The sequence below is a fragment of the Pogoniulus pusillus genome, chromosome 38, assembly GCF_015220805.1.
Source record: "Pogoniulus pusillus isolate bPogPus1 chromosome 38, bPogPus1.pri, whole genome shotgun sequence".
NCBI classification, from domain to species: domain Eukaryota; kingdom Metazoa; phylum Chordata; class Aves; order Piciformes; family Lybiidae; genus Pogoniulus; species Pogoniulus pusillus.
In genome coordinates this window covers 3,850,069-3,876,782 of record NC_087301.1, presented here as the reverse complement: position 1 = coordinate 3,876,782, position 26,714 = coordinate 3,850,069, and the positions used below count along the sequence as shown (strand labels likewise).

The window sequence follows — 26,714 nt, the reverse complement described above, 5'->3', positions numbered from 1 at the left end:
TGTGCCTAGCACTTGGAAAATATAGAGTGTCATGCAATTGCTAAGTGTTGTTATTTAACAGCACATATTTAGTGGTTGCAGCCTTGTAGTAGAAGTCAGAAAATCTCCACTGTAATTGCCTGGTGCTGCTGCAGAATTTGCTGTGATTTGAGCAAAGCCTGGGGATTTCTCTCCTGTAAAAGTTCATTAATTTTGGCTGCAGACCCTCAGGGCCTACCTTTTCTGAGATCTCATGAAGCAGAATATTGACTTTTGGTGGGGGCTTGAGAAAACAGACCGAAAAGAGTGAGAATTCCTCTCAACCAGGATCTGTGTTCCTGACATTAGCCTTGGCGCGAGTTTTTGATGGTCTTTGTGGCTTAGGTTGCCTTGGTTAGCATAAAGGAGCTGCACATACAGAGGGCAAAGTGCTGGTCAATTATTGAAACAGAGTGTAGTGAGAGGAAGAAGTAATTAGCAGTGGAATAGGAAATAATGAGGGAGATGCATTTTGTACCCATCTCTTTGATTCACAGCTTCTTGTCTTCACCAGGTGCCTTGATCTATCTGAGGTTGCAAAGCTGTATGTGTGCAGGCAGAAGAGGCTAAGACAAGGCACCAGGGGTTGGAGTTCCCTCTAGACATAGTCTGCTGGCAGGAGTGAGTGCTTTGCCTAACTGCTCCTTGCTCTTAAGCAGTAGGACAGATGTCTTCTACCTGCAACAGCACCAGCCAGCACTGCAGCTAAGGAGAAGAGGAGGGGTGGCTGTGAATCACAGAATCATAGAATCAAACAGGTTGGAAGAGAGCTCCAAGCTCATTCAGTCCGACCTAGCACCCAGCCCTGGCCAATCAACCAGACCGTGGCACTAAGTGCCCCAGCCAGGCTTTGCTTGAACACCTCCAGGGATGGCAACTCCACCACCTCCCTGGGCAGCCCATTCCAATGCCAATCACTCTCTCTGCCAACAACTTCCTCCTGACATCCAGCCTAGACCTGCCCTGGCACAGCTTGAGACTGTGTCCCCTTGTTCTGTTGCTGGTTGCCTGGTAGAAGAGACCAACCTCTGGTCCCACCAGCTCAGGCCAGGCAAGGTCAGGGATGCAAAACCATACTGGTGCTCAGCCTGATTAATTTTCTTCCTAGCTTAGGCTAAAAGTCAGCCTCAGTACATCTCAGTGAGAAACCTTTGGGTCTGATGCTGCATCCCTGTGCACCTGCTGCAGAGCCATTCATGTGGCTGAGTCTTGCTTCTCTAACCTGAGCAGTATTTCTCTACCTGTCTGGTCTTGTGAAAGGTAATTGTGCTCACAATTGCATGCAGCACATGGTGCAAGAAGCCATCTAAGAGCAGGGTTTTCCACCCCTTCTCCTGACTGGCAGCTGCCCCTCACTGTTGAGTAGAGCAGGAGGTAGGACCAGGGCTGATGGATGGGCATCAGACTCTGGGAATCAGTTGAGTGGTGCAGGCCTTGAATGGCAAATGAGTTTGTATTTGCAAAACATGGGTTTGGAAATGTCAAGCCTGGTGAATGACCGTGTAGGAAGGGAGGAAAAAGTCCAGACAGCAACAGAAACCGAGCTGGCAGCTACCAGAGGGGTCTGGGTGCTTTGCCCTTCATAGCAACCCTGACCTTACCAAATCACTCTTATCCCATTGCAAACAGTGTCCCCCCCAGGGATGCTTTATCTCCTTCTCATTGCATAGGCAGCTCATGGCTCATTTGCTTGTTTCTGACCTGAGTCCACAGAATGCTCTTGTGCACATCTGATGGGGAAAAACATTTAAAGGCAGAGGGTTGGAGCTGGAGCTGAGGGAAGGGGCAGGGAGCCGTGCAGGGAAAGGGTCATGTACAGGCCATGCAATCCCCATGTGTCACTGAGGTGGATGCTTTATGAGCATGACAGCAACAGAAATTAGGCTTTCTGCAGCTGGAGGCTTGCCTAGAAAAAGATAGATACAGAGAACATTGGCTGTAGGAAAAGACCAAAGCCTGCAGTGAGCAGCCCTGGCTAATGGGCATTGGGAAAAGGCTGCTGTTAACATTTGAACCAGAGCTAATTGCTGGCTCTGGGGGGAGCAGGGTCAGGTCTGCCTGCAGTCACTTTGTCAGGCAGTGAGCCCTGGCAGCAGAGGTGTGGGAATTTCCCCATGGAATTTGGAGTGATGCAGGCAGAGTCCGTCCTGAAAGCTGTACAGAGAGTTGGGGCTAGGGGTTGGGACCAGAGCTGTCACTCCCCCAACCCGAGCAGAAAGGACCTATGGGTTGAGCCTTCACACCAGGCTGCTGCAAATTGCACTTCTGCCTCAGTTTCCCCCAGGTGAAGTGAGACCAGGGGGAGCTCATTCCTTACCCAGTCATTGCTAATTTAAAGAGGAGAGCATAACAAACCTGTCAGGGTCTGAGCAACGTCAGTAGCCTGGAAGTGTTTCAGTAGATAGAAGTACTGATTTCAGCTGCTGTGAGACTGGGGAGGTCGGGCCTGAGGCTGAAGCCTTGTGCTGCCTGTGTCCAAGAAACATGTGGATGTGGTGCTTGGGGACATGGTTTAATGGCTGTGGTGCTCTGAGGTCAATGGTTGGACTGGTTGATCTTGGAGGTCTTTTCCAACCAAACAATTCCAGGATCTCATTCTCCTTCTGCATATAACAAAGCCAAGAGGGCAGCTGGGAGTCTGCTCATGTTATACCCCACACAGTTCAGCTTTCATCCCTAGCAGGGGGGAAATGTATTTTGCAGGGGCTTAAGGTGTCTCCTGCTGCTCTGCTTGCATCCAGGTTCTCCTCAGGCCCAGGTCCTCATTAGCCACCTGCCCTCATAGTGCAGGTTGTCAGGATGCTGTGGGTAAATGGATAAGCTGTCAGGAAGGCAGGAGGATAATATCATTCAAATGAATCAACAGTTCACAGGCAATTTCATGTTACCTAATGTTAATGTGGCTGTGTCCAAAATGCACTTAATCCTGAGCCTGAGCACATTCTCCTGAGAGTTTGCCATGCTGGAAGAGTCTTGGAACTCCGTGTTTGGGAGATTTACAGACGCTGTTCCTCCGTGCATGCAGAGGCAGGAAAGGTAAAAAATGACTTGACTTGCTGAAACCTCATAGCCCACAGAGCCAAAAGACATTTGTATTAGTGATAGAAGAGAATGAGGATCCAAGCAGCTTCTGAAACTATTACTCCCACCTTCTCACTCCGTTTTAGCAATTAGCAAAAGAGAAATTAGTGAGGACTGCACCATTATTTCCTGTTAATAGGACAGGGAGGGTTGGACTCTTCTCCAGGACACTGCCTTTGTCATGTAGCTGTTTCCATTAACCTGAGCAGCAAAGTAGGGCTCTTGCTTTTGCCTTTTTTTTGTTCATATGCAGTCATTTTTCTCTCTCACCACTCCAAAGCAGCTTCCCACCCTTCACAGAGCCTTCAGATGTTCTGAGTAGCATCTCACAGAGTGCATCAGGTTGGAGGGGACCCTCAAAGCTCATCTTGTCCAACCCCCCTGCAGTCAGCAGGGACACCTCCAACTAGATCAGGCTGCACAGGGCCACATCAAGGCTGTTCTTGAATGCCTCCCAGGATGGGGTCTCAACCACATCCGTGGGCAGCCTGTTCCAGTATTTCATCACTCTACCTATGAAGAACTTTCTCTGACCCTCCCACAATGAGCTGGCCTCCTCTGGCCAGTTAGAGCAGGTTACTGCTTCATCTGGCAACACCATTCACCTCCCTGCCTCTGCTGTAACCTCTGCCGTGGGTGGATTTCAGCCCCAGCCCAGAGGGGCTGGGTTTCATGTGCAGGTTCCCGTAGCTCCATGGTGTCCTTTTCCCTCCAAGGATACTGAGTGGGTTTGAAGCTTTTGGTGCCTGTTTTCTTCCCTAACCCTGTTTTCTGGTTTGGCTGCTTTAGGAGTTCTCTCTCCAGCGCCTGGACAGCCTGCTGGATGACAGAGTCAACATCCTGGGATTTTCCATTTTCAACCAGTCTCATGCTTTCTTCCAAGAGTTTGTCCAGAGCCTCAACCAGTCCTGGCAGGAGAACTGTGACCACGCTCCTTTTACTGGGCCAGCAGTAAGTAAAATTCCTTCCTGTCACCCTCAGGCTCTCTGACCACCAAGAAAACCTTGTGAAAAGGGCTGGGGGCTGGTTTTGAGCAGACACTGCCAAAAGAGTGTGAAAACCAAGCAGAGGTAGAAACTCTGGTCTGAAATGTTGTGGCTACAGGGGATTGGCTGATTATTTAATCCAGGTAACTGCTGTGCTAAAGAGCTTGTGTACAGAGCCAGGTTCTTGTGCTGCTGTTGCCTTGGGTTGGCTCTCATGGGTGTTGATCTTGGGGAGGTGATGATGCAGGAATGGGAAGAATGGGTTGGACAGAGACTTAGTTAAGTAGTATGAAGCTGTGAGTTACAGAGGAGCCTCCTGATCTGGAGAATACTAAAGCACTCCTGAAAACCTGTGGTTGACCAAAGGGATTTTAGGGAGCTATGTGGGTGTAGAGCTTTAGAGGGCCTCTCTCTGACTGAATGGCTGAACAGCTTTAAATTCAAGCTTAATCTTAATTGGAATGGTATTTAGATGTGAGTGAAGTTTGTCTCTGTGCATTTTACCTCCAGGAAGATGGTGATGGAGAGAGAGTCTGGGTGCAGAGAGCATAGAAAGGGCTGGGCTTGGGTAGATGCCGAGGGGCTGGGTTATGTTGCATGCTCTGACATCTCCTTGACCTGAGTGTGGGTCAGCACTGAAATCTTCCCTAGGGACTCTTCATAACTGGGAAGGTTTACAGAGCTGAGTTGCCATTTCAGGGATGCAGAGGGCTGTGGCTGGAGCTGGGGGAGAGGAAGGGAAAGAGAAAATTCCATCAGTGAAACCCTTTGCATCACTTTTAATGAACTCAGAGTCCCCTTGACAGGCTGAGGCAGCTGTGCACTGATGAGAACCTCCTCATTATCACTACAAAGTGATTTTAAGCAGGCAAAATAAGGAGCTTTCTTCCTTTATGTCCACATCCCATTGGCTGGATGTGGAGCTCAGGCCCTGGTTAGTACCTGCCTGGGACCATCCTGCTTTCCTTCCTCCCAGCCCTCCTGTGCAGAGGCAGTTGTGGTGAGCTTGCTGTTTGCCCTGTTAAATCCCTGTAGAATCACTACCAAGAAGCTTTCTATTTGGCTGACAGCTGCAGAGGCTGTTTGGAGGCATTAAATATAAATTTCCTTCTAATAGTACAAAGAGCAGACAGTAGGAATAGGAGTGCAGCAGGTGTGGTGGGGAAATAACTGATCTCATTGCACTTCTCACCCTGCCTTGTCTTGAACAAGCAGCAAAACCTGTAGATGGAAGGATGCAGGAGGGTGCCTCATTGCAGGACTTTTTTTTTATGAAGGAGTGAAAGAGTTTATTGCTGCATGGAGCTGTTTGGTTTGTGAGCCTGAGCCTAAGTGACACAGCAGTGTAACATTAAGTCAGCTGGATGCTCCTTTCATTCAATCATGAAGCCTAATCAGCCATACAGCAGGTTTCCTCCCGGGCCAGGGGGCACATGTCTGGAGGGAGGGGGCTTGGCCATGCTACATCACCCTGATTTAAACCATTCCTTGTGCCCAGGGACTGCAGTGACTTCCCAAGTGCCCACCAGGTGGCTGCTCTTGGCTGTTCTAGGTAGCTCTCCTCATGCCAGGTGGTAGTCAGCTGCTCAGGAGGGACCTCATACAAGGGAAAAATTAAGGCATGGAAGAGAAGTGAAGAGTCTTGAACAAAAGATGATTTCTTTCTGATGATGAGAAGGTTCACTCTGTGTTCACAGCAAGACTCCCATGATCAATATGCCATGTCCCAGGCAATTGGGAAAGGACCTTGCCCTGTCTGCTGAAGATAGAGAGGTGAAGAGAGACAGGCTCAGGCAGGGCATGTGTTTCCTCTCCCACGTCTGAAGTGGAAATCCAGTGCCACTTTGCCCTGCATCATCTCCATCAGTAGAAGTCTGGCAGATCTCATCTCCCAGACAGCATCTGTTTGTGTAAGAACTTTCCCTTTTAGTCTTGGGAAGCAAATATCTCATGGGATAGCTCCTAGTAAAAAGAGAAAAGGAAACTCAACAGCTGGAAGTGGCAGGAGGGAGGTTTCCTGAGAGCTGCAAAATCCCAGGGCTTTCTTGCTAGAGCTGAGGAAGTGTCTGAGGGAAGAGGAGGGAGCTGCTTGCTCTAATGCTATTCTCATTAATCACATTGCAAAGAAAGGAAATCAGAGAAAATCATTCAAATTACAGATGGCTAGATTAGGTAATTAGAATTTAGCCTAAAACAGATGTTTGTAATTAAGTGTTTATGCCATTGAATAAAATCCAGATTGTAATGTCTGTTTCACAGGGTTTTAATGGTTTGCATTCTCCCAGTTACGTCTGGGGGCAAAGATGCAGCTGATAATGGTTTAGGAAGAGGAGGACTGAAATAAACCAAACCCAAAGCACATGGGCAAACCCAGACTAGCCAAACCTGTTCGTGTTTCCCTGGAGATCAGCTTACCTTTCAATGTGGCCTTCATGTGGGAGGTTTCCAGGAATAAAAGAGAAAGCAGGATCTCCCACTCAGCCACGCCTCACCTGCTGTTAGGTTCTAGAGGGGCAGAGCTGGTGCTGGGAGCAAGGTGGGCAAGGAGCTGTAGCAGACCTGGATAGAGCTCAGGCATCATCCCTGCTCCCAGGGCACAGGGCATCACATAGCATTAGTTATCTTAACAGGAATGGGCTTGCCAGCTGATGTGCACAAGGGCTGGAGGTCTCCTTCTTGACTCTTTCTAGCTGCTGAGTTATTCTCAGGGCTTTGTGTCACAGCTGTAGAATCATAGAGTCAATCAGGTTAGAGGAAACCTCCAAGCTCAGCCAGTCCAACCTAGCACCCAGCCTTGGCCAATCAACCAGACCATGGCACTAAGAGCCCCAGCCAGGCTTTGCTTGAGCACTTCCAAGGACGATGACTCCACCACCTCCCTGGGCAGCCCATTCCAATGCCAATCACTCTCTCTGACAACAACTTCCTCCTAACACCCAGCTTGGACCTCCTCTGGCACAGCTTGAGACTGTGTCCCCTTGTTCTGTTGCTGCTTGCCTGGCAGCAGAGCCCAACCCCACCTGGCTACAGCCTCCCTTCAGGGAGCTGCAGACAGCAATGAGCTCTGCCCTGAGCCTCCTCTGCTGCAGGCTGCACCCCCCCAGCTCCCTCAGCCTCTGCTCACAGGGCTGTGCTCCAGGCCCCTCAACAGCTTTGGCGCCCTCCTGTGGACACCTTCCAGCACCTCAATATCTCTCTGCAATGGAGGAGCCCAGAACTGGACACAGTACTCAAGGGGTGGCCTGAGCAGTGCTGAGCACAGGGGCAGAATGACCTCCCTTGTCCTGCTGGCCATACTGCTCCTGAAACAGGCCAGGATGCCATTGGCTCTCCTGCCCACCTGTTCACACTGTACCCTGCAGATATTCAAGATGAGGCTCGACAGGTCTCTGGGCAACCTGATCTAGTTGAGAATGTCCCTGCTGACTGCAGGGGGGGTTGAGCTGGATGACCCTTGGAGGTCCCTTCCAGCCCAGCACATTCTGTGATCTGAGGCGGAGGGCAATGGAGTGTGAGCCCAGCTGCCCAGCTCAGCATCCATCCCTTTTGAGGAGCCTCCTTTGGATGAGGCACCCAGCAAGGGGATTTAGGCTTTATGGAGAGAGGGCAGCACCATGGAAGCTGCAGTTAGGCTCCAGTGCTGAGCTGACCGAGCCTTTCTCACACAGCCTGTTTCCTTGCGGGGGGGGGGTTGGGGAAACAACAGGGATCTGCACAAATCAGATGATGCACACAAGGGAGAGAATCAATTTGTTAACAGGGAAATTGGTTTCCTGTGACAGAGTGACAAAGCTGTGGTTTAAAACCAGAGCATAAACACAGTGAGAGATTTTATAGGTGACATAGAGGAAGTCAGGGAGAGGCACACGAGAGCAGTGCCAGATCCCCCTTGCTGGATCTGCCTAGAGGAAGTGACAGAGGTGCTGCCTCCAGCCCTGTCTCCACTCCTCTGCTGGTTATGGCCTTCTCCACTAAAGGAGGGGAAGTATGCTGAGAGCATGGGAAGGATGCCCATTGCCTCCCAAGACAACTTGGTCCTGCATATCACAACCCCCTCCCCAGTGCCTAAATTGCTTAAAATCATAAGGAGGTTGCCAGAAATCCTAACAGAGTGTTCAAGGCTAAGGAGTAAAATATTCCAATCAATAATGTCAAATGCTTCACTATGATCTACAAGTCTCTTGCTCACCAGCTAATAAGAGATCATTAACTGCTCAGGGAAAATGGAAATGAAAAGCCAACAGGAGACAATTAAAAACACCAGGCCAATATTCTGATTCAGTGTGGGATGTTGGAACTTTCACAGGGCTTGTGTTTGCTTCTGTAACAGTTTTGTTTGGCCAAGGGGCATTGATGTGGTTCCTGATCAAAGAGAGAAATTGCTAATTGTGTGATATCCTGGATGGGATTTGATCTGCAGTTAAAATTAAGTGTGCACTAAAGAGCTTCGTGGAGCAGGGGCTGAGGATGGGGCAGGCTGGAGAGGTCCTGTGAGGAAAAAAGCTCATACTGAAGGTATGAAAAAGAAAGGTATGGAGAAGGATATAGCAGCTCCTTTAAGGAGATCTAGAAAATGCTTCCTGGGAGGGGAATGTTTAGGTCAGATGTGAATATTGGGTAAAAAGCCTTAGCAGGCTTGCCCCTGAGTGGAAGGGAATAAGTGCAGGAGAAAGGATTGCTGCTTGCAAAGGGACCTGTGGTATCTCAGAGCTGAGACAAGACAGGATACCCAGTTTCTGTTCCCACTCTGCCCCCAGTTCCTTGTGCACACTCTCAGGTGGCTCTGGTGTTCCAGTTTGTCTCCTGCTAAGTAGCTGTAATAAAATTTCATAGCTCTGAAACCAGTCAACCCTGCTTATTAGCAGAAAGCTCTCAACATACATGAGCAAAGGGGCTCGTTGCACGGGAAACAGCTCAGCTGCAAGACACAAGGGCTGGAGAGGGACTTATAAAAGGGCATGAGGTAGTAGGATGAGGGACAGCAGTTTGAAATGAGCAGGGTACATTTTGAGTGGACATTTGGAAGAGAATCTTTACAGGAAGGGTGGTGAGACACTGGAGTGGGTCGCCCAAAGAAGTTGTGGACACCTTATCCCTGTAAGTGTTTAAGACCAGGCTGGCTGAGGCTTTGTGCAGCCTGCTCTCATGGAAGCAGTTGGAACCAGATGATCTTTCAGATCCCTTCCAACTCAAGCCATTCTGTGCTGATTCTGTGAAGACTGACAGATGCCACTCAGGCTGTTTAGTGCTTGCTGCAGAGTCCCTAGATGCCATCTGTGTAAAACAGATTGACCTGGTACATACAAGGGGGAATGTGACAGAGCAAATGGGAGTCTGTACTGGGGTTGGGAAAGTGAGAGGTCACTGGTTCCATTAGGGCTCTGACTGGGGCTTTGCTAGCATTAGTCTGGAATTATGCCTTGTGACTTCTGCCAGCTTGTGCACCTTAAGATTTTGTGCTGCTTGTTAGTTCCCCAGTCCTGGGCCATTGTGGCCAAGGAGATCTTGCCACTGATCTGAGTAGATCAAGCAGGGTTAAGTCTGGCTCACTCTGTTTAAATCAGTAACACAGCAGAAGCTGAAGGTTTGTTGGGCTGATTGAGCTGGGCAAGACTGTCCCTGGAGGGCCACTGGCAGAAGTGAATAAACCCAATCAGGCTTTGGGGAGAAGAGAGGAGGCAGACGCTGCTGAACTGCCATAAGTCACAAACAGGGTAGAGATGGAGGAAAGGAGCTCCAGGCTAGAGGCTGAACCCAGTGCTGGAATGATCTCAGAAGTAGCCATGAGGAAGATGTAGCCTTGATAGAAAGGAAATGCAATGATTTAACTCCAGCAGAGTCAGGAGGTGACAGTAATTAAAAGTGAAATCTTAGTCACAACAGTGAACAGGAAAGAGCAAATGGCTGATTATTGCCTGGATCAAAACCATCAAGATGGTTGTGCACGGGTGAAAAACATGGTTTGTGAGGCTTGATGTGCAAAATAATCTGATTAAAGACAAAAATGGGAAAAAGAAGGCACAGATGAGAAGCAGAGGGGATGAGCTCTGTGATTCTAAACACGGCTTTGGCAACGCCACTACAGAGCAGGTGACAGGCAGCAGGAAACTGGAGGTTGTAGCAGGGGATTAGATGATCTCTACAGGGTCTGAAAGGCAGGTCTTAGGTTCTCAAGAAGCAAACATAGCAAAGCCTCATTACTTGCCCATCTCCCTTTAAAACACTGGTCAGAGAAGGGCACTGGTGCCTAATGAAGGCTGAAGCAGCCTTTCCTTCTGTGGCTGCAGACACAGGAGCTTTATTTTGCCCCACTGCCTACTTTAAACACTTCACAAACCTGATGCTCTGAGGAGTGTCTCTCCTGTTCAGGAGGTAACCAGAGTACCAAAACATCAGGCCTTGATTAGAAAGGGTTCATTGCTTTAGGAAACTGAGATAGAAACAGGAAAGGAGGAGGGATAAATAAAGACAGAATGATGATAGCGACGGAAGAAGCTCTGTGGAGCAAGCAAGCAGAGACAGAAGAGGTAAGGAAGCAAGCAAGAGGAGAAACATAACAGAAAAGAAGTGGAAATGAGGGTGGCAAACGACTTCTGACCCTGGCTGAGGTTGTGAATAATGCACTCTGCTGCTTGCTGCAGGGTCCTGAAGGTGCAGGGGCAAGCTCAGGCTTTTTTTGTCTTCCCATCTCAACGTTCTTCTCCCTTTCCCCACAGCTCTCTTCTGCCCTGCTGTTCGATGCTGTGTATGCTGTGGTGACTGCCGTGCAGGAGCTGAACCGCAGCCAGGAGATCGGAGTGAAGCCTTTGTCCTGTGGCTCTGCCCAGATCTGGCAGCACGGCACCAGCCTGATGAACTACCTGAGAATGGTGAGAAGGGACTGAAGTTTGCAGCTGTGTTAGGAGCTAGTGCCTGTCACTGCCAGGAGCAAAAGATATGTGTGTGAGCATGCTGGTGCTGGCACAGTTCTCAAGCCCGTTTGAAGGTAGCATTGGGAATGAAAAGAGAGGAGATCTGAGGGCTGGTTTGTCACTGGCCTTGGAACAATGAGTAGCTCCTTTTTTTCAGGCTTTGCTGCAGAAAAACTGGAGCTCAGTGATTTTTTAAACGATTTTGTTTTAAGTATGCCTGTTTCTCAGCTGTTGGAGCTCTGTTTTGAGTGATATAAGGTCACACAGCACAGTCGTTTAGAGCTCAGGGGGAAGATGTGAGTTTCTCGATGAAGAGGTTTGGGCTGCTCTGAGCCCAAGAGTGTGGTCGCTGGAACTGATCAAACCTAGTTCTGGCATGAGAACAGACCCTGGAATCTCAGCTTTGTGAAATACTTGGAGTTAGTCAATGTGCATCACAAGAGCTAAGCTTGGCCATGCAGAAGGAGCCTCTTTTCTGAATCTCTGGGATGCAGCTGACTTTTTTTCTCCCTAAAGTTCAGCCGAACTTGACCCTTGTACCACTTTGGTCCATGTGTGTTAACCCTGCTTATATCTCCCCCTTAGTCAAAGACAAGAAATTCCCTGAGTTTCCTTTGGCTCTGCTCTTAGCATGCTCAGCAGCTTGCCCTCACTACTGAAGAGGTGCTCCAGCAGCAAGTGAGCAGTGGTTAATGTGCACAGCAAGGCTGAACACTCATCCTGGCTCCTCTGTAACAAACTCTTGTCTTGAAAACAGCACAGAATGGTTTGTGCAGCAATCCCCAGGCAGCGATTCAGTGTGACACAGCAAAGAGCTTCTGCTTGCTGCAGAGGATGGTGTTAGCCTTGGGATAGAGGGAGGACAAGAAGCTCAATCTGAGCTGTCAATGTGCTCTTGCAGCCCAGACAGCCAACCAGATTTTAGGCTGCATCAAGAGAAATGTGGACAGCAGGGCAAGGAAAGTGATCCTCCCCCTCTCCTCTGCACTGGTGAGACCCCACCTGGAGTATTGTGTCCAGTTCTGGAGCCCCTGGGACAAGAGGTCTATGGATGTACTGAAAGGTGTCCAGAGAATGGCCATGAGGGTGATCAGAAGGCTGGAGCTGCTCTGCTGTGAGGAGAGGCAGAGGGAATTGGGCCTATTCAGTCTGCAGAGGAGAGGGCTCCCAGGTGACCTTCTTGTGGCCTTGCAGTATCTTAAGTGGGCTATAAGAAAGCTGGGGAGGGACTTTTTAGGCTGTCAGGTAATGATAGGGGTGGGGAGAATGGAGCAGAGGTGGAAATGGGTAGGTTGAGACTGGATGTTAGGAAGAAGCTCTTCGGCATGAGGGTGGTGAGAGCCTGGAATGGGTTGCCCAGGGAGGTGGTGGAAGCCTCATCTCTGGAGATGTTTAAGTCCAGGCTGGATGAGGCTCTGGCCAGCCTGATCTAGTGTGAGGTGACCTTACCTATGGCAGGAGGGTTGGAACTGGCTGATCCTTGTGGTCCCTTCCAACCTTGACTGATTCTATGATTCTGTGACTTGATGTGGCCCTGGGCAGCCTTATCTAGTTGGAGGTGTCCCTGCTGACTTCAGGAGGGTTGGACAAGATGAGCTTTGAGAGTCCCTTCCAACCTGATGCCATCTGTGAATCTGTGAGGTGTTGAGGGACTGTGGAGGTGGTTGCTGTAAAGCAGAGCAAAGAAATCCAGGAATCCCTGCACTGATGATTGTCTGCTGCTGCCCTCCACACCTCCCTTCTGCCCTAGCCAGACTCCAAAAGCAATTAGGATTGAGACAGGAGGATTGCGTCGCTGTACCTGCTGGGAGGGTGGTGCATGGGGCAAGTGGCTGTCCCTCCACACACACCTCTGCTGTGGGTGGTGGGGTAAGCCACCTTGATGGGCGCTGTAACTCATTCTCTCTTGGACAGGTAGAATTGGAAGGCCTCACCGGCCACATCGAATTCAACAGCAAAGGGCAGAGGTCCAACTACGCCCTGAAGATCCTGCAGCACACACGCAGCGGCTTCCGGCAGGTAAGAGCAGCTGTGCTGCTCCAGTCCTTCAGCCCCTAGAGACACAGGCACTGAAAAATGAACTGCATGAGGAAATTGGGAGACTTTCCCATGAAATAGGTAGAGGAAAGGGTAGTGTGAACCCTTCCAAACAACTGCTTCTGGGATGGAAAGCAAAGGGGACAGTCCTTTGTCGGGAGCTCCCGACCCCCAGCGTGGTGTGTGGAAGGAAGGGCAAGATTTAGCTCTTGGTTTATGGATTGTCTTCCACTGTAATCATAGAATCAACCAGGTTGGAAGAGACCTCCAAGCTCAGCCAGTCCAACCTAGCACCCAGCCCTAGCTAATCAACCAGACCATGGCACTAAGTGCCCCAGCCAGGCTTGGCTTCAACACCTCCAGCCATAGAGACTCCACCACCTCCCTGGGCAGCCCATTCCAATGCCCAGTCACTCTCTCTGCCAACAACTTCCTCCTAACATCCAGCCTAGACCTCCCCTGGCTCAGCTTGAGGCTATGTCCTCTTGTTCTGCTGCTGATTGCCTGGCAGAAGAGTCCTACCCCCTCAATGTTTTGATCTTTGGTCCAGTCCTCTGATTTATATAGAGAAGCTATAATGAGGCATTACCTATGAATCATAGAGTGGTTTAGGTTGGAAGGAACCTCAAATCTCATCCAGTTCCAACCCCCTGCCATAGGCAGGGACATCTCCCACTAGAACAGGTCACTCATGGGTTTATTTAACTGTAGCTTTTTGTCTTGTATATTCCTCACAGTGTTAGTTCTTCCTCTTGCTTGTTACTCTTTCTGTCTGAGGGATATTTTCTGGCTGCAGCTTAAGGTTGAGGATAACGATGTGGGGCCACTATCAAACTGTTGAGATTACCTGACACAAGCTCAAGGAATTAGGGTTTTAGTGGTAAATCCAAACCTTATCCAGGAAGACAAATGGAAGTGCCAGAAAAGGGGGTTTTCATCTCTCTTATTTCCTTGCTGACAGCTCTGCACCTCCCCTTTTCTCAGGGACTGCCACTGCTCCTACAGGCTGGCAGAGAACAAAAGCAGCTGTATCTTACCCCACACCAACAGAGCATTTCTGGTGTTAGGAAATCTCTCCTGGTCTGGCAGCAGTGAATTTTAGCTTTGGCAAGGGTGTTGTCTGCCAGTTCTTACCTGTCAAGTGACAGCTCAGCTTTGAACGTTGCCTTTGGCTGAGTGAGCAAGGGATCGGGATGGCATTTCCCCCACATTAAGATCTCTCATAGCACCAATGCCCTTTTAATCATTTCCCAGGTCCATCACACTCTGAGCAGAAGTGACAGGTCCAAGCCCATCTGCATTAATAAGTGCATGCATTCAGCTGGAGCAAAGGAAGCAGAAGCTGTAAACCTCACTCTGACAGCTATGTTTTTGCTCTATTGAAATGTGGCAGAGAGCTCACATGAAATGCAGAGGTCCTCCTGGAGCAGTGCTTCTCCCAGAGCTCCACGGATAGCTCTGGCTGCAGCCTAATCTGCCCTGAGATGAAAAGTCTCGGTTCTTCTCCACAAACCTGGCCTGACAGGAGAAAACCTTTCCTGACCTGTTGCAGAAGCTTGGTAATAAGCAGCTTGTTTCAGAGGTACCCAAGAAAGCTGTGCTGGGACTAAGCTTCTCAAGTTTCCCATCAGAGCACAATGGTGATGAATCACTTCCAGTCACAATAATGAGGTGCTGGAAGGATGGGGACAGTCCCTCGGCGTGTGCAGCTGCCTGCTGAGAGCCTCGTAGTGGCTGCAAGCCCTCTCCTGTCAGAAACCCATCGTGGAGGACTTAGTCTTCTTAAAACTGCTCTGCATGCCTGCAACAGCCTTTCCAACATCTGCTCTCCCCTTTTCAGGGGTCTTGCCTGACTGACAGCAATGCCTGGGGGGGATATTGTGGCCCCTCACAGGCTGCAAGACTTTGTCCTGCTGTGCCCAGCTGGGAAGGGCATCCCTGGACAGAGCTGTGAAACCAGGGCAGGATCCTGCCTGCCCCTCTCTCAGCCACTGCACAAGGAAGGAAAAAGCTGCTTTTAAATAACCATCTCTGTGGTTATTGTCTTCCCATCAGCCTGGCTTCTTGTAATAAAAAATGCTAAATAAATAATTAGAAATCATTTAATTAAACCCACCGTGAGAGGATGGGGCAAGGAATAGACATTCACATCCTGGAGCCAGCCTTGTTCCCAAGAGTTGCATTAACCAATTTGCTCAGGCTCTTGTTTAAAACACTTTGGTTTCCTCCTTAGTTTTAATCAAGCCCATGCTGTCTGCACATTCCTCTTTCTCCTTCCCTCTCTCTCTTTTTCTCTCTCCCCCCGTCTCTCTTTCCATCTATCAAAGCCACAGGGACTTCCAGCTCATCAGCTTTGATGGAGAATTCACCAAATTTTGAAGCCAGCAAACAGACTGGAGACACTGAGGCTTTCTAACTGGCTGTTGCTGTTGGGCAAGCAGAGACAGGGGCTCTTCGACATCCAGTTTTTAATCCCTTTCTGTGACTCACCAAACATGGCTTTTCCTCATTTAGCTTAACCAGTGGCAGTCTTTCCCCAGCCACAGGAGAGCTGCTCTCTGTTCACAGATTCATTCATGTGTTGGTGATCCACAGGTCTGACAGGAGCTGAGTTTGTAAATGTCATCTTGCTGGGTTTGTTTGGGGTTTTTTTCCCCTTTCTTTGCCCCATTAAAAACCATTGCAGCACACCCTCCACACTCAGGGCAGTGATTTACACTCAGCAAGAGCAGAGGTTTGGCAGCTTAACAGCAGAAGGCAATGAAGAAGGACCCCAAGGAAGGCAAACGTGCAGAGGAGAGGCAGAGGAAGCTGCTGTTGGGGCTGGAGCCCTGCCGTGGGTGCATTGTCCCCATCGCTGCCTGTGACCCTTCGGTGCCCAGTCCTAGGTGTAGCTGATTAGTTGCTGTTTAGCTAAAGGCTCTGCTGGTGTCCTGAGAGAGAGCAGTGCAAGTGCTGGGGTGTCTAATTGGTATGTTGATGAGATACAGATGAATTAGCAGCCAATAGCTCTGAAACCCTTTGCAATCCCTACATCAAACCTTTTTAACTTAGCAGTGGCTAATCAGTCTCGGTGGGGCTTGTTCCTCATCAACTGTTACCCCCAGCAAGAGTTTGGAGACAGATCTTGCCAACAGCTGAACATCTTTTGCCTTCCAGGACCTGGCTAGCTGAGCATGTGCCATCTTTGGGTCCTGCCTGGGCTGTGTCAGGTGTCCATCAGGTTGTCTGAAGGGATGTCTGGGGAGGAAGGGATCAGGGGAGTTGCTGCCTGGCCCTGGGAGCAGGGAGCCTGCAGGTCTTGTGCTTGTACAGGTTTTAATAGTGGGCACTCTGGGTCCTGTGCTGACTTCTGTGGAGGGAGTGTCTGCCTGCTTGCCATGCCTTAGCTCTGGCAGACCTGTGCAGGGTGCTCTGAGGGCTTTCCTTTGTGGCTTTGTTTTATTGCCTCCTGTTTGGGCCAGTGCAGGCACCATGTACCCAGTGCCTACTTAATTGTGTCTCTTCCTGGCACAGTGCCTTTCTCACCTGCCCTGAGACACTTGCTAGCACTGCAAGCATCATGGTGTGGCTCTCACTGCAGTGGGGGCAGAGGGCTTGAGCTCAGGGAGGTACTCAGAGGTGCAGGGATGATGCTGTGGGGATCTGCAGTTGACCCATATAACCTGAGGACATGGAGAGAACTTTCTCCACCCAGGCCATGGGCTGCTCCCTGTCGCCAGGTGGTATAATCCCTCTCACAAAGGTATTGAGCTCCAGCTTGCAGCCAGGTGGTTGTGCTGCCCTTATTGTTCTCCTGGAGAAGTGATGCCATCACGTAAGCTCCTCTGATCATTAGAGACCCACTTCTAATTTTTAGCCTGTTTATTTCTGGCTGGTTTGTATCTATTTATTTTTGTGCCAACACTATCATTTTAGCTTCAAAAGCTGTTCTACCTCTTTGCTGTACACCTCCTCCACCTGGTGTATTTATACAGACCAATCATATCTGCTACTAAAAAATCCCAAGCCCTAAAATCTCTGAAATCCAGGTCCAGAGCCCTAACAAAAGAATCATCTTATCCATGTCCATAGAGAGCATTTGATTAGTTCCTAACACGTTTTGCAGATTAATATGTTTTCTGTTTTTCAGAGGCTCTTTATATGTAGATAGGGATGATTAAAATCACCTTAACATCCATCTTGCAGGAGAGGGAGAGGTCTGACCAGCCCAGCCATCCTCTGACACATTACACTTCAGAAACAGCAAACAGTGTGAGGAGTCAATTAGTACCTTTATCATTTTTATTATGTGTGAGTGGGGCAGTGGGAAGCTGGAGCGAGCCAGGATGGGGTGGAAGTACCCCAGCACATGGGAGTGTTCTGCTTTGGTGCTGTGTTAAACGCGAGGTCAAACCCACTGTGCTGCCAGAGGAGGAGGCAGTCAATTAGTCTCAGTATGCCAGCAGGGGAGGGACAAATTTGAGAGCAGTGAGGGCTGTTAAAATTAAAGTTAATCTGTCACTAATCTCTGCTCGTCAAATCGGGGAGAAAAAGAATTAGGCAACGTTTATGACTGATCACTTGCTCAGAGAGGCAATTGCTGCAGAGGGTCTGGTGTTGAGCAGTCACAGCCAGGGCTAGGCACAAAGGGTGTTCAGCAGTTACAGCCCCGGCTAGGCACAAAGGGTGTTCAGCAGTCAGAGCCAGGGGTAGGCACAAAGGGTGTTCAGCAGTCACAGCCAGGGGTAGGCACAAAGGGTGTTCAGCAGTCATAGCCAGGGGTAGGCACAAAGGGTGTTCAGCAGTCAGAGCCAGGGGTAGGCACAAAGGGTGTTCAGCAGTCACAGCCAGGGGTAGGCACAAAGGGTGTTCAGCAGTCATAGCCAGGGGTAGGCACAAAGGGTGTTCAGCAGTCAGAGCCAGGGGTAGGCACAAAGGGTGTTCAGCAGTCACAGCCAGGGCTAGGCACAAAGGGTGTTCAGCAGTCAGAGCCAGGGGTAGGCACAAAGGGTGTTCAGCAGTCAGAGCCAGGGGCAGGCACAAAGGGTGTTCAGCAGTCAGAGCCAGGGGCAGGCACAAAGGGTGTTCAGCAGTCAGAGCCAGGGGCAGGCACAAAGGGTGTTCAGCAGTCACAGCCAGGGGTAGGCACAAAGGGTGTTCAGCAGTCAGAGCCAGGGGCAGGCACAAAGGGTGTTCAGCAGTCAGAGCCAGGGGCAGGCACAAAGGGTGTTCAGCAGTCAGAGCCAGGGGTAGGCACAAAGGGTGTTCAGCAGTCACAGCCAAAGGTAGGCACAAAGGGTGTTCAGCAGTCAGAGCCAGGGGTAGGCACAAAGGGTGTTCAGCAGTCACAGACAAAGGTAGGCACAAAGGGTGTTCAGCAGTCACAGCCAGGGGCAGGCACAAAGGGTGTTCAGCAGTCACAGCCAGGGGTAAGCACCTCTGTGTGGAGCTGGGGAATAGAGTGGGATAAATTCATCCCATCCTGCCAGTGCAGACTCTGCACAGACCAGTGAGAGCTGTGCTTCAAGGGCTCCCTGCCCCTGAAGTCTGTGGTGAGTCTCCCAGTTTGGGACTGTTGCTGCCAGAGATGGGTCCTGCGCTGTGGAGTTACTGTGATGCTGCAGGCTGGCTGGCAGTTAAGCCTCAACAAACAGTCAAGAACAGGATTCCCAAGGTCTGTTCCTTGCCTTCTCTGAGACTCCATCACTGTGCCTCCATCCCCTCAGCTGCCAGGTGAGGCTAATAGCCCAGTGCCTCTCCTGTTGGGAAGTCTCCAAGAGTTCATGCTTCCAATGCACCCAGAGGTCCTTGCCCTGCCAGGTGCTTTTAACAGAGCATTACTGATGTTGGTGGAGGGGCTGGGCTGGCAGCTCACAGGAATAATCTCTGTTGTGTTATCTGCAGAGTAAACAAAGCCCCCCGGGGGACTTAGCTGCCTCTACCCATGCTGCTGCATCTCAGTGCCTCAACTCCAGCCAGGGAGGAGAGCAGACATGCACATGACTGTTCCTTGCTTTCCCTGCCTGCTTTGCTTCTCCAGAGCCATCGAGTATAAGCTATCCTGTTTGCACTTCCCGCTGCTCCTTGTGCCTAGGGATGAGGAGAAAGGATTTAGGACTCCTTGCAGGTGGCCACTTCTGTAGTGGCTTGTCAGTTCCTTAGACTGGATTTGCACTGAGAGGCAGAAGAAAGGACTTGGCCCTTTGCTCAGTGTCCAGAGCAATTCAGTTTGCCAACAGTATTGCAGCTGGCTGCAGCCTCAGGTTCTGCTTGGTGCAGATGCACGAGCTGGGAAGTGACTCTGAGGTCTTGGAGCCATCAGTCACACCAGAGGCAAAGCACTGCCAAGAGAAGATACTGAGAGCACAGAGTCAGTCCTGGAGTGGTGTAAATCAGCCCGCTCGTGTTCATTTGCAGGGGTGCACCCACCTGGCCCCAAGCTCTGCACTGCCTTCCCTCACCTCTTTGAACACAGAGAGATTGCTCTTTGATGGAAAAGAAATCAATTTGTTCCTACCACCCTGACAAGTCTGGCACAGCGAGGGGATAACCTGCCTCAGACCAGCAGTGCCCAAGACAGCTCATGTCAGCCTGAGGCAACTGGGAACAGCTTTCTTCTGCCACCACAGCTATGGAGGTGACACCTTAGGGTCACCTACTACTTCTGAGGGCCACAGCAGCTTCTTTCAGTAGTGTCAGAGGACTTAGGCTGTGGGCAGCAACTCAGCATTCAGAGGGCTAGGACCTGATAGGGGCAGAGAGGCTTTTCAGGAGTAAAAGGAGAGGAGAGGTGAGCTTGGCCTCCTTCAGCCACCACTTTATCCACGAGAACAAGCAGAGGCTTTTGTGAGGGAGTGTAAGAGAGCGAGCGCCTGATTTGCGTGCTCCGAGCTGAGCTGCTGGAGGTGCTGATCTCCCTGCCCAGAGCTCTGAGGGAGGGAGATTAGGCTCTTGAAGTTAAAATTAGATTCTGTTGAATGTTCCTCCCCCTGGCTGAAGGCAGTGGCTGGTCGCCTTTCATTGCAGCTGAGTCACCATGTCCCCCCAGGAGCTGAAGAGCTGCTCCCCACCAGCAGCAGTGGGAATTAGGTTTGCTGCAGTGGCACTGATGCTGTCCGTGGAGCTGTTGGGTGTGATGAGCCTGAATCAAAGAGTTTGGAGACACTTAATCATAGTGGTTGGCATCCATCAGAGCAGAGAGAGGAGATGAGTCATAGTGCAGCACCTCTGAGAACGTGACTTCATTTTGCCACCTGCCACCGAGGTGAAATGCTGGGCAGGGCTGGAAGGTGTCTGCAGCAGGTCAGCACTGCTGCTGTGGAGCTCTCCCCCAGTGGACTCTCAGGCTATCAGCCTTTGGCTAATGGCAGTGGTGCTCCCAGGAGGACAGGGGCAAGCTTTGCCTGCTTTCAGGCAGATGAAACCTTTGTCATAGACCTCATAAAGCAATGCAGGATTTAGAGACAAAGGGACTTTGTCTCCTCGTTTTCAGCCTTTCACTGTGAAATGCTGAGGCTTCAGGACTCCCTGAAGTTCTTCTGAGCAGTGTCTGTGACACACAGTGCCCGTGTGAAGAGCCCAGTGCCATCAGTGGGTGTGGCACTGACCCAGCAGTGCCAACCATGGGCAGGGACAGGTTTTTGGCGTCATCACACCGGTGAGGCTGTGTACCAGCAGGTTCATCTCTCTGCTGGCCCAGTGTGGGGGATGTATTATAAAGGTAATGGAGCATTGATAAAGACCTCTGGCAGGGCCAGCTTGATGGTTGTCAGTCACCAGAGCCATATGGCAGGTGTGCAGAGTCATTTGCCCTGCAAATTCCATTATTGTGTTGTTTATCTCCCCAGATTGGCCACTGGCACGTGTCTGAAGGACTCAGCATGGACAACAGGATCTTCTCCTCCAACATATCAGACAGTCTGTTCAACACCACCCTCATTGTCACCACCATCCTGGTAAGTGAGGAGGTCACCTACAGTTCCCATTAGCTCTTTTCCCAGCCCAAAGGCTTGCAGATATCAATCAGCTAGAAGATTATTCCCTCTTGTGCCCCCCTTGGCCCCCAGCATGCAGCATTGCACACTGATTTCAGAGAGAACAGACGAGCAAATCTCTAATTACAGCACTGAGGACAATTCATGACAGTGTAATTAAACTCAAGTTGATGTTTCATATGGAAATGATATTTGATGAATTCAGAAGCAGCTGGGGAGAGGGCTGGGCTGGGGAGAAGTTGCCATTTTACATTAATCTCTGAATGATGTTCTTGTTTTGAGTACAGCTGCTAAGTTGAGGGGACAGTTGTCCCTTCTACCCATAAAATTACTGAAATTGGCCCAAATGAGCACAATTTTTACATGCCTGTTGAGAGGGATGTATTGGGCTCGGACCTAGAACTGGGTGCCCCTTGTATGAGTCCCTGATGCTGCCAGGGAGCCTACTGACCTCTCTGTCCTGTGCTCAGTGCTGTATTGGTGGAACAACCCATTTGAAACTGGAGCAGGTTGGACATCAGGAGGAAGTTCTTCACAATGAGAGTGGTGAAATACTGCAACAGGCTGCTCAGGGATGTGGTTGAGGCCCTATCCCTGGGAACACTGAAGAACAGCCTTGATCACAGAATCATGGAGACATCCAGGGTGGGAAAGAACCTCAGGTTCACCAAGTCTAACCTTAAACCATAAATCACATTCCCAATTCCAACTGTAAACCTTAAATCATATCCCCAAGCACCACATCCAAACCACCCTTAAACACCTCCAGGCTGGGTGACTCCACCAGCTCCCTGGGCAGCTCATTCCAGTCCCTGACCACTCTCTTCGTGAAATACTTTTTCCTCATATCCAATCTAAGCCTCCCCAGACTCAGCTTGAGGCCATTCTCCCTGTCTCTACTACCTGAGAGGAGAGCCCAGCAGCAGCCTCTCCACAATGTCCCCTCAGGTATTTGTAGACAGCAGTGAGGTCTCCCCTCAGCCTCCTCTTCCTCACACTAACCATCCCCAGCTCCCTCAGTTGCTCCTCATAAGATTTATTCTCCATGCCCTTCCTGAGCCTTTTTGCCTTCCTGTGGCCCTGCTCCACACCTTAGAATCATAGAATCAGAATCATAGACCACTCTGGTTGGAAGGGACCTCTGGAGCTCTTCCAGTCCAACTTCCCTGCAGTCCCTGAAAAACCTTTTCCTAATGTCCAATCTAAACCTCCCCAGCCTCAGCTTGAGGCCATTCCCCCTTTTTCTGTCTCCAACTTCCTGGGAGAGGAGCCCAGCAGCAGCCTCTCCACAATGTCTCTTCAGGTAGTTGTAGACAGCACTGAGCTCTTCCCTTAGCCATCTCCAGCTCTCTGAGTCGCTCCTGAGCTGCCTGCTGCAGTTGGGGTCGTCGCTGCTGCCTGCAGGGGAGGGCTGGACAAGTCACCCTTCGAGGGTGCCTTCCAGCCTGCTGCAGCCTGTGGCTGGCTGGCAGCTCGGCTAAGATGGGAATGACAGCTGCCCAGTTTCAATGCAGGAAAACCCTTACTTAATGCTGAAGTGGAACCACCAGGAGCTGGAAGGCAACGACCGCTACGAGGGCTTCTGCGTGGACATGCTGAAGGAGCTGGCGGAGATCCTGCGCTTCAACTACAAGATCCACCTGGTTGGGGATGGTGTCTATGGAGTCCCCGAGGCCAATGGCACATGGACAGGAATGGTTGGGGAGCTGATTGCTCGGGTAAGTGAATTAGCTGCTCTTTTGCACTGTGCTCTCCCTGGTGGGGCTTGGCAGTGAAAAGCCCTCATGCTTGGTTAAGTGCTCCGGGATTATGAGGCTGGATTCGGGGGGGGTTCAGTCCATTTGTGGGCCTTTGGCCAGAAGATCTCCATTTAATGTGTTCTCCCAATGGCAAACGTATTTGTTTTACCCATGTGAACAGCCTTGCAAAGTAGGCAGAGCGGGAGTCAGGACCTCGGCTGCTCTCAGGGGGTGCTTAGTTTTGTTGGAAGAGAGGTCTGGACTCCAGCATCGCTGTGTAAGAGCTTGAGGCAGAATGGATTATTTCTTTTCCCAGTGGGGAAAAAATTAATGAAATGTTGAAACAGGAAAATGAGGAGGTCCTGGCAGGGCTTGGTAGAAGCTGAAGAAAGCTTTCAAAAGCACAATGCCTGGGAGGGGAAGCAAGAGGCACATTTCTACCCCGGGGAAGTTTTGGCAGATTCATTTCAGCCTCTTGACTTTGAGAAGTTTTTTGAAGAGGAACATTTTTTGTTTACTTGAAGTGTGTGCATTGAGGTTTGGTGGTTTTTTTCCCCCCTGGCTCTGCTTCACCCTGTTGCTGTGCAGCAGCCAGACTGAAAGCTGAATGCTTCTGCAGGGTTTGACAACACTTCTGCATGTGTTGTGTGCTCAGGCAGCCTAGACCCCCTACACCTGCTCTTTGTTTGCCTCCACAGCTAAAGGCAGTTCTTCCCCAGGGACTCTGAAGCTTAAATACAGTTCACAAAATGCTCTGAGATCCTTAGTAAAATAGGCTTAGCCAAAGCTAACATTAAGATTGATGTTATTTAAGTCAATGCTTCCTCACTCCCTGATTTCTACCCTGCCTTGTTATTGCCAGGGCTCCTGAGAGAGCCCAGCAACAGTTTCTCAGCTGGCAGCAAACCTGCAGTGAGGTGTAGCTGTGATAATCCACACCACTAGGTGAGAGGAGCCCCTAAGCATCCCAGAATTATCTTCACAGCAGTGGCACATCCTCATGCAAAGCAGAGGAATGAGGATCTGAATCTAACCCCTGTGGCTCCAGGAAAAGTGTCTGCGGCTCCTGTCATGGCTTTCCTCATAGCTGCAGGCGATGAGCAGGGCAAGGGAGGTGACTCTGCTCCTCCACTCTCCTCTAGTGCCCCCAGCACAAGAAGGAGGTGGAGCTGTTGGAGTGGATCCAGAGGAGAATCTTCCCTAGGGGACGGGCTGGAAGAGTTGGGGCTGCTCAGCCTGGGAGAGAAGACTCCAGGGAGATCTTAGAGCAGTACCTGAAGCTACAAGAAAGCTGGGGAGGGACTTTTTACAAGGGCTTATAGTGATAGGATGAGAGGGAATGGATTAAAGCTTGAGGAGGGCAGATTAAGACTGGAGATCAGGCAGAAATTCTTTACAGGGAGGATGGTGACTCATAGAATCAAACAGGTTGGAAGAGACCTCCAAGCTCAGCCAGCCCAACCTAGCACCCAGCTCTGGCCAATCAACCAGACCATGGCACTAAGTGCCCCAGCCAGGCTTGGCTTCAACACCTCCAGCCACAGCCACTCCACCACCTCCCTGGGCAGCCCATTCCAATGCCAATCACTCTCTCTGCCAACAACTTCCTCCTAACACCCAGCCTAGACCTGCCCTGGCACAGCTTGAGACTGTGTCCCCTTGTTCTGTTGCTGGGTGCCTGGCAACAGAGCCCAACCCCACCTGGCTACAGCCTCCATTCAGGGAGCTGCAGGCAGCAATGAGCTCTGCCCTGAGCCTCCTCTTCTGCAGGCTGCACCCCCCCAGCTCCCTCAGCCTCTCCTCACAGGGCTCTGCTCCAGGCCCCTCAACAGCTTTGGCGCCCTCCTGTGGACACCTTCCAGCACCTCAACATCTCTCTTGAATTGAGGAGCCCAGAACTGGACACAGCACTCAAGGAGTGGCCTGAGCAGTGCTGAATACATCCCTCCTGAGCCTGCAGCCTGTCTCATGAGTGGAACAAAAGCTCTGCACACCAGCTGAGCTCCCACCTCCGTCTGTTTCTTCTAAAGAGCCTTCTGTAGGGCTGTTTGCAAATGCTCTGGGCTATTGGCATGGTTTTGAGGCCTCTCTTTGGGTAATGTATATGCACACACACACAATTACAGCTCTGCAATGCTGCTATTGTGGGGTGAGAAGGACAGCATGGAGAGCACTGTATGATCTGTGCAAACAAAGGAAAGGAACAGCCATCAAATTTCTGGCCTGCTAACCTTGGCAGTGCCTCTCCATTAAATAGGAGCTCCTAGAGGCTTGTATTTCTGTAGTGATGAGTGTTTTAACTTCATTTTCACACAGAAACCATTTGTTTCTTCTGCAGCCCCAGCCTTATCTGGGAGGATTTTTCCTTCTGCTTCCACAGGCAAAGGGTGTTTGAGGGTGAATCAAAAAATGGGGAATAGAAAAAGCTGCTTTTCTTTTTTCTTTGTTCTTCCTAAGTCCTTTAGACTTTTTATAATGGCTTCAGCCAGTTTTTGATCAGTCCCAGGGGCTGACACTTTGGATCAGGTCAGCCAGGGCAGAGCTGGCTGTGTGCATGCCATTGGGATTATTCAGGGCTGCTTGGGGTGCTGCTTTCTGAGCTTCTTTTCACTCCACAGGAGTTCCTCTCTTTCCTTCACAAACAGCCCCCAGGGGATTTGTCCTCAGTTCCAGCCCCTTGTTCATCTTCTATCCCACTTCGGGATCACTCAAAGCAGAGGAGTCAGCAGATCCTGTGCTGGGCACACAGATTCCTCTTTCAGTGGATTTATCCCTTGGGCACTTTTCTCCAGGCAGCCTTTTGCACAGATTAGGGCTAGGAGGATGATGAGGGGACTGAAGCACTGCCTGGTGAGGAGAGGCTGAAGGACCTGGGGCTGTTTAGTCTGGAGAAGAGAGGACTGAGAGAGGATTTAATCAATGTTTATCAATATCTGAGGGCTGGGGGTCAGGAGGGGGGGACAGGCTCTGCTTACTGCTCCCTGGGATAGGACAAGCAGCAGTGGATGGAAGCTGCAGCACAGGAGGTTCCAGCTCAACACAAGGGGAACTTCTTGCCTAGAAGGGTCCCAGAGCACTGGCACAGGCTGCCCAGAGAGGTTGTGGAGTGTCCTTCTGTGGAGCCTTTCAAGGCCTGTCTGGATGTGTTCCTGTGTGCCCTGAGCTACATTGTGTGGTCCTGCTCTGGCAGGGGGCTTGGAGTGGATGATCTCTTTGGGTCCCTTCCAACCTTGTGATGCCTTTCCAGTGTCTTGTGGGTTTTTTCCCCCTGTAATCCCCACTGTGGCGCTGAGTCTCCTCAGAGCAGCTCTAAGTTGTATGGGGAAAGTGTTTCATTTTATTGCTTCTAAATTGAGCAGCTATTGATTTATTCCTCGCTGCTGAAAACTCTGTTAACAGCTAATTGTGGCCTGTGATATGATTGAGGAGGATGCTGGATAAACATAAATTTGCTGCTGACCCCAATTCACCAGTACATATCCTATTGACCTGCTCACAGCACTAATTAAGAGCTAAGGAAGAGGGGGACCAGGGTGGTTTGGGGGATTAGAGCTGTAGAGCTTCTTGTGGCTAGGTCAGCAGTGGGACTTGTCTGAGCAGGGAATTTGTGTGCTTTGTCATTTGGCTTTGGGAGAAATCACTTGAAAGGTCTGGAGAACAGCTCTTGTGAGGAGTGGTTGAGGGACCTGGGGTTGTTTAGTCTGGAGAAAAGGAGGCTTTCTGCAACTCCCTGAAAGGAGATTAGAGTGAGGTGGGGATTGGTCTCTCCTCCCAAGGAACAAGGAAATGGCCTCTTGTACAAGGGGAGGTTTAAGTTGGACATGAGGAACAATTTCATCCCCAAAAGGGTTGTTCAGCCCTGGAGCAGGCTGCCCAGGGCAGCAGTGGATTCCTCTTCCTTCGAGGGCTTTGAAAGCTGTGCTGATGTGCTGCTGAGGGACGTGGTTTAGTGGTGACCTGCAGTGC

General features: G+C 50.5%; 1 protein-coding gene across 1 annotated transcript in view; it reads left to right on the top strand.

Annotated features, from left to right (window-relative positions):
* Positions 1–26,714, top strand: part of GRIK4 (glutamate ionotropic receptor kainate type subunit 4) — a 262,197-nt gene that overhangs the window by 202,087 nt on the left and 33,396 nt on the right. Inside the window, 5 exon segments of the mRNA XM_064173386.1 lie at positions 3,889–4,050; positions 10,802–10,954; positions 12,911–13,015; positions 20,863–20,970; positions 22,524–22,727. Coding sequence (XP_064029456.1) covers positions 3,889–4,050; positions 10,802–10,954; positions 12,911–13,015; positions 20,863–20,970; positions 22,524–22,727 — 732 coding nt within the window.